The 11,130-nt window shown below is 43.1% G+C and overlaps 1 protein-coding gene across 5 annotated transcripts in view; it reads right to left on the bottom strand.

Annotated features, from left to right (window-relative positions):
• Positions 1-11,130, bottom strand: part of MMEL1 (membrane metalloendopeptidase like 1) — a 100,199-nt gene that overhangs the window by 17,781 nt on the left and 71,288 nt on the right. For all 5 annotated transcript variants that reach the window (XM_019511664.1, XM_019511665.1, XM_019511666.1 and 2 more), the window contains exons 11-17: positions 9,299-9,435; positions 8,605-8,698; positions 7,550-7,678; positions 6,067-6,165; positions 5,649-5,732; positions 5,248-5,351; positions 1,503-1,561 (exon numbers count right to left, since the gene is read on the bottom strand). In XM_019511664.1, coding sequence (XP_019367209.1) covers positions 1,503-1,561; positions 5,248-5,351; positions 5,649-5,732; positions 6,067-6,165; positions 7,550-7,678; positions 8,605-8,698; positions 9,299-9,435 — 706 coding nt within the window. The remainder of the gene's footprint in view (positions 1-1,502; positions 1,562-5,247; positions 5,352-5,648; positions 5,733-6,066; positions 6,166-7,549; positions 7,679-8,604; positions 8,699-9,298; positions 9,436-11,130) is intronic.

Genomic DNA, 11,130 nt, shown 5'->3' with positions numbered 1-11,130 from the left:
TTAAAATGTTTTTTTCTACCAGGTTTCCAGGAATTGAAGTTAGACTCACCAGCACATAGTTCCCTCAGTCCCCTCTAGAGTCTTTTAAAAAAATATTGGAGCCACACTGGCAACCCTCTAGTCCTCTGGCACAGAGGCTATTTTTAGTGATAGGTTGCATACTACAGTTATGAGTTCAGCAATTTCTGATCTGAGCTCCTTTAGGACCCCAGGGGTAAATGCCATCAGGGCCTGGTGATTTGCTACTGTTTAGTTTATCAATTTCCCATAGGACCTCATCTATTGACGTCTCAGTTTGGGTCAGCTCCACAGACTTGTCCCTGGAGAGGAGTAGACCTGGTGATGTATTTCTTTCCTATTGAACCACAGAATTTCTATCCACAGAGATTCTATGGTGCCTATCTTATCAATTAAAAAACCTACCTGATTTGATTTGATGCAGTTTTTTGATGTAGAGTGCCACACCCCCACCGATATGACCTATTCTATCATTCCTGTATAATTTGTATCCTGGTATTATAGCAACCCATTGATGTTCCTCATTTTCCTCCTTTCACCATGTTTCTATTATGTCAATATTGTTATTTATTGCTAAGCATTCCCACCTTGGATTTAGACTTCTGGTATTAGTATAAAAGCATTTTTCATTGTTGCCTGGTTAGCTATGTGTTTGTGACCTTTGAATCATAAATGTATTTGTTCATGGTAGACTTCTCTGTGTTTCACCTGAGTCCTCCCACCCTGTTTCTTATCCCCACTGTTTATGGCTTCACCCCTAAAGGGTGCGTCAGTCTGAACTGTGTGCTGTTCCGCACCTGTCGGCTTTCCCACCTTTTTAATGTTACACACCAGCAGTTGGATACCATTTTGGTACTATTTTGGTTCAGGTGGAGACCATCCCTTCTGTATAAGATCCTCTTGTTCCAGAAAGTCCCCCAGTTCCTAATAAACCTAAACCCCTCTTCCCTACACGATGCATTGAAACTCAGTAGCTCTGCCTGTCTACCTGGCCCTGCATGTGGCACTGGAATCATTTCAAAGAACGCTACCATGGAGATCCTGGACTTCAACCCTTAGTAGCCTAAATGTTAACATGCCTGAAGACCATGAGGCTCATTAAGAACAATGAAAATCAGGCCCAGGAAAGATTTGGAAACTCGTGTAGGTCTAATGTCTTGTGAGCTGCAGCAGATTTCCTTCGTGTGGCATGTTTCTCATGAAAATAATTTCAGTGTCATTTGCACAAATACCACACCAGGGACACTTAATTATATTTCCAGGCACATCCATGTAGAGACAATGCAGAGCCCTACTCCTTTGAAGTCAGCACTCACAAGATGGTAATGACCTTCAACATTTTTCAACACCAGGCTTTTTCACTTAAGGAATGTGAGCATGACAACCCATCTGCCTTGTGCTATCAAGGTTCAGTCAGGGTTGCATCTGCTCTGGTTGCATTGCTCTTGCCTCCCCAGAGTGATTAACAGCGTCTCAGAACCTACCTATTTGGTTTCGGTTGGGGGAGTAGAATGCGTTGACCACAGCAGCACCGATGATCCATCTAAAAACATAATTTTATGCAAAAATGCAGTTATTATCTTTATTGAGTTATTCTTGATCAAAAAACACAACTTCAATATGAAACAAAGGAGTCAGGGATGGGGGAAAGCAATTAGGAATAATTCAATGTGGGAAGCTCACCCAGGAAAACTCTTTTCTTTCTCTAGCACTCTTCGTCCTAAAGAATTTTGAGCCAGGAATCATTTTGTTCACTATTGCTAAGCAGTCACCTCGGAGGTGGAATGTGGAAGCTGTTTAACAACTCATGGTAATAATAACAGTTTAAGACAGGAAACAAATAACACTACATCAAAAGAAACATGGAGAAGAGGAGTTTGGGGCAACAGAATGTAGTTACTGTGGTTACCCGAGCTCCATTGGAACTAAGCTTATCTGCTGAAAGTTTCTAATTGCAACAGTCAACAAATAATGACAAATCCTCCCAGACGCAGAGCTAGAGACGTACTCACGTCTCCGTTGTGAAAGCACTTTTCATAGACAGTGAGTCGAGTCCTTATTTTGATAAGGAATTCCTACTGGAAGTGTGCTCAGCATATGGTACTGAATAGCTACATCACACTAGGATTGCACTATGTGCAACTCTCAGACCTATCTAATGTTGTGAAACTTGCCTCCTTACTTGTCCCTTTCCCACTGTGAATGGACAGGAGCAGCCCATTTGACTGTATTGGTAAGGTAACATAAGGAATAAAATTGAGTTTTGAAATTCTCTTTAATTTATTTCATTAAACAATGGCGTGTTAGTGATAAGTGGGTTTGTAGCTCAAAGAAAAGACTTGTCAAGGCTTGGGATAGACTTCACTGACAGGCTGCAAATCAGACATGCAAAATGAAAGATGTGAGAACTTTACATTCAGTTTAATTGACAGGCCAAGAGGGCCTGGTCCCAAATTCTACTAAAATTAATTAAAGGTCTCTAATATGCTTTTCTCAGGCCCTCCATAATTAGGGCTGCAAAGGGGTTGGAGGCTAAGGAATAAGCTTGCTCTACAGACAACAAAGGAAACTAAAACCAATGTATGATACACAAGTATTTTGATGAGTCAGCAGTTGAAATATTGCTGATATGATGGGAAGATACTTTTTATTGACTAACAATGTGTAATGTTGAGTATGAAGGATTTTGAATTGCCTGTAATAATTTATGACACGGTATATTCAATGTGTTTGTCTGATTGTTGTATAGAGGCTTACTGCATGCATAATTAATGCAGTATCAGAATCATCAGGAAATCCAAGTGGAAACTAGATATTATGTACTTTTCTGTCAACTACTGCAAAACAATGTGTAGGCCATTCATTTTGGTGCTCAGGTATGTCTGTATGTAGAATTGGTGTTGGACAGTGATGTGAGCTGGGAAAACAAAGATTTTGGGCTGGATTTAATGGCAAGATCTCAAGGATAAGTTTCACTTGCAAAACAAGGAAGGTGATTCTCCCTCTCTCTTCTGCACCGGTGAGGCCTCACTTGGAGTATGGTGTCCTGTTTTGGGCTCTACGCTTCAAGAAAGATGTGAATAGGTTGGAAAGTACAGAGCAACAAAAATCATTAGGGGTCTGGGAAGCAAGACTTACGAGGAAAGGCTTAAAGGACTAGAGTTATTTAGTTTGGAGAAGAGAAGACTGTGAGTGGGGATATTACAATAGTCTTCAAATACCTGAAGGGTGATTACAGAGGAGATAGAGAATGGACTTTTCTCTGTGGCTGGAGGGGACAGGATTAGGAATAATGGCCTAAAACTCCAGTAGGGGAAATTTAGGTTTGACATTAGGAAGAAGTTTCTGACTGTGAGAGTGGTCGATCATGGGGACAGGTTAGTTAGAGAAATTGTGGAATCTAGGTGCTTGGAAATTTTCAGTAGCAGGTGGGACAGATACTTGGCAGGGCTGCTTTAGTCGGGGACAATCCTGCCTTGAACAGGGGGTTGGACAAGATGATCTTGTGAGGTTCCAACTTCCCTATGATCCTGTGAGAAGTGAGAGATTAGGTGAAGCAAGAGGCTGGCAACCGGAGTGAAGTTAGACCTATTGGGGCCCCCAGAAGAAGGATGGGTGTGCTCAAGTTAAGCCAGATACATGTGAGCTTTTTGCTGTTTCAAGCCCTCAGCCTTTCAAGAGGTGATGTATGTATCCTATGGTTACATAAGCAATACACTTATATTTTTAAGAAAAATGTGTTGGGTCATTCTACCACTGGCCACAAACTTCCAAGGGAAAGAATGACAAATGCTTGAAGCCAGTTGAGCCTGTAGGGAAAATTATGGATGATGCACAGGGTACTGTAGCTTGGGATCTTGGCTAAGAGTTTGGAAATGTGAGGTGCCACTCCAGGGATATGTGGGCACAAACTCTGGGCTTCAAAGAAAGAGCTGGAAGGGCAGCAAGATCTTGCAATCATGACAAGAGGATCGGAAAAAATGGCTATTCACTCTAATGAACTAAAATTTCTAATGGGCCATTTGCACATGCTTCAGCCTCACAGAATTATCATATTTTGCTTCATGCAACATGAACCTTTGCCCCTAAAATTAGGCCTACCCCTCAAATTGGGGTGAGTGTATTAAGCAACGAAGCTGAATTTCTGCCTGGGATAGAAATGCCCTGCTTTACTTCCTGCTCCACAGTACAGTGGGTGCAACATTTATTATTCAGGCAGATAAGAGAGTCAATTGACTTGATGCCTCACTCTTCTTAACCAGTGATATAACTAGAGCAGTGAAACAGGAGCAACCATGATGGGTGCAGATGGGGATGGGGTGAAACACATCTTTTGCTACAGCTGCATGACTGCAGCAGCAACTGGAAGTCTCCACTGCCCCTTTGTGTGCCAGTTGCCCTGGGCATCTGGCTGCATTGTTACACTGCTAATCGTCTCTTCTTTTTAATAGCAGATGTTCTGCTAAAAAGCTAACCTTTCTTAGGCCAATTTTGCTGTCTGCTAGCAGATCCTGACTTCTCTTCTCCCGTTTCACAGCCCTGCAGACTCTAACTCTTTTCAAAATCACAGATCCACCTATGGAGACCAGTTTTCAGCAGCAGCTATGGTTTCAGCTTTAGTTAAGTAGGAAGGAGAGGGTGAGTCAGCTGAAGATTAGGCAGTGTTCCTGCTCTATGCAGCCATAATTGTAGAAAAATCTATTTTGTTCAGTTTGCCTTTCAAAAACAAGGTGTGTATCTGAATAAAATTTGGGACCTTCGAAGTTTACATCTGGATCCAGAGTGGAACTTCCCCATATTTCAGGAGTGTTTTCAACTGCAGTTTAAATGGACTATTTAAGCCATTTTAAAATTCCTTTTCAATTACTTATTTTAAAATATCCACAGCACACATGCTACCCATTTCCCCATTGCTCAGTTGTCAAGAAGATCAGTCACGGCTTTTGTGATAAAGAGCTCCATTGTAACAGAATAACGTGAAGCAAATGAAAGGCTACACAGATTTCAAGAGGTCTGGCTGATCCCGTGTAGTCACTCTAACCTACATTACTATTAAAGGCAGATAAAGAAACATTTGTTCAGTTCCTGCAAGCAACATGCCCTGAGATGCTCACAAACAAAAGCAGTCATAATTATCTTCAATGCATGCTTTTCCATCACTTCAGGACAATCTCTCACCATTTGCCCAGGATTTAGGGTGTTCATGTATCATGCAATATGAGCACTCACATATCTTGGTCAACTTTCTCTCGAAGCTTTTTCAGGCTCTTCTGCGCTCCAGCTCTCAGGTTTTCCAGGATGTTTTCAAAGTATTTGTACTCGCTGAAGTTTAACTGAAGAAATACAAATCCCAGGGTATCAGCAATTTGCTTGTAAAGTTGTTACAATATAATGCTATTAATGCATGTTATGAAAATATTTGGATTACAAACTGTTTCTTAAACGGTGTGCTACTTAGGAAAGGAACTGTATATTTATACACTCCTATAAGCATCTCTAAAAAATGCAGCTTGTAGTCCTAATTGGACCTCTGAGAATGATGTGTAACTCAGGTATTAAGTATTGTAAAAAGTAAGGCAGTACATTTGTTTTGAAGTTCACCACATGGAGGGGACACGCTGCAGACTTACATTTGTATATTCCTGATCCAGTTTTTCATTGTGATCTTCCAAAATATAATCTGGATAACCAATTTGTTCTTTAATTTCCATTGCCTACAAGCAAAGACAACCTGTTATGTTCTCTTAATCCTCAAAAAGAAATACAGATCCATGTATACACAGGGAAGACTTATTGCTTTTGTCTAGATGCAAGCATATGATACACTTGGACCTTGATCCACGTCTGATTAAACAGAATATAAGTGTTTGAGAACTAAATACAGGATCAAAGTAATATGAAGGACATTTGTGAATAAATTTGACAGAACTTATTTTAATTGCTCTTTCTCTCTCTGATACTTCTGTGGAGTTGAAATAATGATCTTGCACAATTTCCCCAAGATCTGAAGTTCTCAACAGGATATTGAGGTTTCTTGTGATGTCTGACCTTTTCACGAGCTTTCTCTTTAGACGTCTCATCCATCCACTGCAATTCATCTAATGTCTCAATGAACACTTCACGGATTTTGTCTATTAAATCTCGGACCTAAAATGGAGACAGGAAGAAATTCACTATTTGCTGTTTTTTTGCCAACTGTATCTAAAGGTGTGGCAGACTGAGTTGTGTGTGTCCTGGCTCCAGTGAATGGTGCAAGACATGAACTGCAGGAACTAAAAAGCAGGTGAGACAGAAGTATCCTGGTCAGTGGCTAACCGTTGTTCACTGGTGAGATGATGACACGACTCATCATTAGTCATATAACTTTAACAGCATGAGCAGCCTGGTGTACTGGACAGAGCATTAAATTGGGTCTTGGGAGGCCTGAGTTGCATTCCCAGCTCAGCAACTTGCTAGCTGGCTGACACTGAAGAAGTAATTTAATCTCCCTGCATCTCATTTTCTCCATCTGTAAGACAGGAGTAATGGTAGTGACCTTCTTTGTACATTGCTTTGAGGTCTGCTGATGGAAAGTGCTATCTATGTAAGAGCAAGGTGGTATTATTAGGTTTGTTATTATAGGACATACAGTTCAGTACTCCTGAAATCAGACAAACATTAGACTGTCACAGATTTGCCTGACACCTGTACATTTTTCCTTCCGTCTGCAGTTTAGAATCCTTTGCAAAATAAAAGGGGACTTTCCATTACTGGAAAGGAGGCCTCTTGTCACTAAACAAGACTGCAGAACTCCAGGAAAACCCCAGTCCCAATCACCACCAATAGTTTCACTAGGGGAATTTCAGTTTTTTATTCTTGCCTACATAGGTAATCAGACCAATCTCCAAAAGCTAGGATCCATCAGCATCAGCTTGGTTCAGCTTTGCCTAGGTGATACTGATATTGACACTGATGATTTCAGCTTGGAGTTTTTTCCTTTTGTTTTTTTCCCCCCTGTGTCCAGACTGCTTGCTCATCCAATGTGGTGAAGCAAAATGGATATTAATTGTTTTTGGTGACAAGACAGTTCAAGTTTCAACACACAGAATCTGTCACCTCCCTGGATCAACTTCAGCTCCACCTAGTTGCCATTCAGATGGCACAATTAAGGGAGGCTTATTGGAAGCTGGATTTCTAACTCTTTAAGCCTTAAGGAAGTGGCAAGAATGCATCTGGGGGGTGGGGGAGGGGGAAATGCACTGAAAAAAAGGCAGGTATTGGCTTTCCCTGAACAATACTGCAAAATTTGAGCTTCTTCCCACCTGTTCTAGTTAAAAAGACTGCCAAGAGTCGACATTCCTCTGCCTTTGAAACAGCAGATGAAACATCCTTCTTCTATTCAAACTGCCCCACAAGTTCTTTTAAGCCCTGTACTATGTATATCTTTGGCAGAGATATTAAACCTGGGGTAGGAAAGGAAGCCCCAGGTGCTATGGACTTACAATAGCATGAAGGATATTCAGCATGAAGGATAATTACTTTGATTACCTACCATCCTCTTGCTCTCACCAGCAAATGTTTCCCTGACATACAGAGCTCCCACTGCGTTCTCCATGTTACTGTTGACATAACTCACACATTCTCGCCAACGGGCCTCTTCCAATGTTGTCCCATAAAGTGCCTGGGAAATGAAAGCAGTGAGCTCAATTCTTCCTATATATCTTCACTGCCCCCCAGCCCCCATACCAAGCTAACAGAAGACAGAAAGGCTGATCCAGGAAAAAGATCTTCATTTGCTCTGCTTCTGTCCTCTCTCAACTATTTTTTTTTTAATTTCTGGTCTTCCTTACATTCATCACTTATGTACAAGGTCCAGCAACTGTGGGGACGTTATATAGGTAGAGTTCAGTCTGTCCTTCTGTCTAAAGCAGTTTTGGAGTGCCCATCTCCTTGGTTTTTAAGCACGGACACCTACCCCTACTCATAGCCACACTAGCAGCCTGACACAGGGAGGATGAAGGCACCTCGGGGCAGCTTCTGACCTTGTATGTTCCACAGCGGTGATCCAAGCATATGATCTAGCAAAACAGTTGTCACTAGTCCTGGGTGAATGTCAGGTAGTTTGGAGGATAAGTGGACAGAAAGGCTCAGCTGCGGGGCTGACAAGGGTTGGACTGACTAGGACCTTCCCAATGGTGTGCTGAATGCTTCTGAAAGGCTCCAAATATGTTGGCACGTTCTTGTATGTAGGTCCCAAAGGGATGCAAGAGTCACTTCCTAATAGAGCTAAGGCTTGCCCTAGCTATTTCGCTACCCTAGCCACACTGTGTGGCCCTGCATCTACACCCTAGATTTCAAGCCAGTCTTTTCTTCTTAGCAGAGGTTTGCATGTCTACTTGGTTAAAATTCATTAGGCAGAGCTCTGGGACAGCTACCCTTGGTCAAGACCTGTGGGCTCCTGGTCCTAATGAGTTCTTGACCACTACTGCAGAAGGATAGGCTTGTGAAAGGGTTTGTATTGCATGGCTGCCTGTGGTAATGAGGGACGGGGCCATAACTCAGCCGTTTCCTTACAGCCCTATATCAGTGCTGGGCTGGGGGTGGTACCTTTCTATAGTTGGCACGAGCATCCTTAAAACGCCGACTCAGGCTGCTGACCCGGTCAATCACCAGTCGCCAAACCAGGTAGTTCTGGATGGTTCTATGTGCAAGAACAAAATAAAGCATTTAGTGTTTGGCAGCAGATAGGTCAGTCGAAAGGAAAGCGTGCTTTGGAGTAGGGGCAACAGAGTCAGCAATAGCAGCTAAACACCTGTCATGTTCCTCATGACACCTTGCAGGAGCTGTGGCACTACTTGTGTTTAAGGGTGGACCAGTTGGTTAATTGCAGAAGCATCTAGAGTGCACAAATGCACATGAGGAGCCCTTACGTGCATTGGCAGCACTCCTCAGGCCTCAGTTCCAGGCCTGCTTTAGGAGCTTAACTTCCAGTTTCTTCCTACGTCTCTTCTCAGTGTAATGGGGGCTGAACCCCACATCATTCCCTTGAGGTTTTTTCCCAGTCAGGCAGGAGACCTTCCCAGACACTGAAAAGTTCTGCTTTCCACCATCCCTGTGCAGGAAGGGAGCCTTGCCCCTGCATTATAGAGTAAAGGACCCAGAGACATGACATGAGTTTACCCAGAGATCCTGTGAACAAAGCCCAGCTCTCTACTTTTCCCCTTCAGAGTACTGGACCCCTCCTGGACTGTCATCCCTCCCCTCCCCGTCTTAGATGCAGCTTTTTCCCCACTGCCTTTACCTTGCTGAGTACTTGGAGAGAATTGCTTTGAGCTCCTGCAGATAGGGCATTCCATACACAACCACCTCCTCCTCGGGGTGGACCTGAACATTTACTGAAGACATGACACCTTGGATGAAGAGGGCCCAGTTAAAGTCCTGTAGCAGAGGGAGATAGACACATTGCTCAGTTCTGAGGATTGCTTTATACTCGCTGTGCCAGACTCGCATCTCCTTTCCCTGTGGACTCCTCAGTACTGGCAGTGGGGTCTATTCAGTAGAGGAGAGCGACAGCTGCCTATAGAAGTCCTTGGTCCAACCACACCGAAAGACTGACTGCTGTGGGGACATCATACAATAAACTTCTCGGGGAGCTCCGCTTTTTGTTGATTGCTTTGATTTTTGGTTGCATTATCTCCAGAACTTGGTGGTGGCCACCCCCTCCTTTGGCCACAATTTGATTGGAGTAATTTGATGTAGGCTGTGTATCTAACTTGCATTATGTTTCTACACAGTCCTCAGTTATGTTGGTTGTAGGGAACAGAAAGTGTCTTGTGTACCCATGGTACAGAGAGCAAAGGCCCTGTCAAGTTTTATTGCAGATTTATGAGCACAGATTTTTAAAATACATTATAAGCATGGAACTTATCTCTGCATCTCTTTAGCTGTGCTGATTCCTTTTCATAACCAGAGCCATCAAGCTTTGCTGGAGCTGGGGGTGGGGGTCCTTTCCTCAGGAGACTTATAAAATGAGATCAGTGATGCTATTCAATTAAAGGGCAGGGGCTGCACCTGTGTACACTCTGCTGGTTGACTGAATACAAGGAGCAGCCCTGAAAGGTAGATAGAGTTCATACTTGGCACAGGGGAGGAGGATGACATGTGAAGTTATCTCCTGGTTCAGAAAGTGAGCATTTTTTCCAGGCATTGTGAACTCAAGAGAAAACCTGTAGGACCTATGGCTTTTAGTTTCACATTCATGGGGGAGATGAGGGCCAGCATTTCTGAGATTCATCCTACAGAGCAGTACCACTTAGAAATAACCCCAGCACATCTATTCCTTTAGTATCTCATGAAGATACCTCCCCAGGCCCTGATATTATAGTCACATTTCTTCTGTGGCATGAGCTCTGAGCCAACCAGAAATGGCAATATGAGAAGGCTTCTAGTCTACTTACTCTACCCACTGGACTTACTTGCTCCTCAGTCTGGATCTCAAATTGTCAACTAAACTGTGATTAGACAATTTTTTCTTATTTTTGCCTGCACAGTGTTGGCTTTTTTAAAACAAGAGCCAGATACGGAATTGGCTGCCAGAGGGGGCTCTTCAAACCCTGTGGCTGGGATAATCTCATATTAAATGTGGCATATAAAAAATAGTTTTTAACACTGACAACCCATAGTGTGGGCAAGATCATCCCTATCCTAGCCATCCCATACAACCACCATCTAAACTCTATATAAGACTACTCTCCATCCTGACACAACGTGAACCTAACACCCTAACCTACTACAGGTAAAGCAGGGAAACAACAACAGTCAATGTCCTGTTTCTATAAAATGTTGCCTGTAACAGGCCAACTTGGGGCCATGTCTCAACCTTGGCCTGCCCCCTGTCTGTGTCAGGCAGTCCACCCAGTCTCGCCTGCCATGACTTATTATTCCTTAAACTGGTGTAAAATGCAGGAGGCTGTCCATTTTAATGCCCCCATGCCAGGGGGCGCTATCCACAGTCCCTACACCATGTCCCGTGCCTCACAGATGGCATCCAAAACAAGTTCATAACCTTTGACACAAGCTTGCCACATAACCTTTGGACACAAAGTTTAAGTGGAGGCGAGAGACCCTCTAGCC

The sequence above is a fragment of the Gavialis gangeticus genome, unplaced genomic scaffold (genome assembly GCF_001723915.1).
Source record: "Gavialis gangeticus isolate Ggan-Ray unplaced genomic scaffold, GavGan_comp1, whole genome shotgun sequence".
NCBI classification, from domain to species: Eukaryota; Metazoa; Chordata; order Crocodylia; family Gavialidae; genus Gavialis; species Gavialis gangeticus.
Note: the sequence above shows the minus strand (reverse complement) of the source record. Positions and strands in the feature narration are given on the sequence as shown.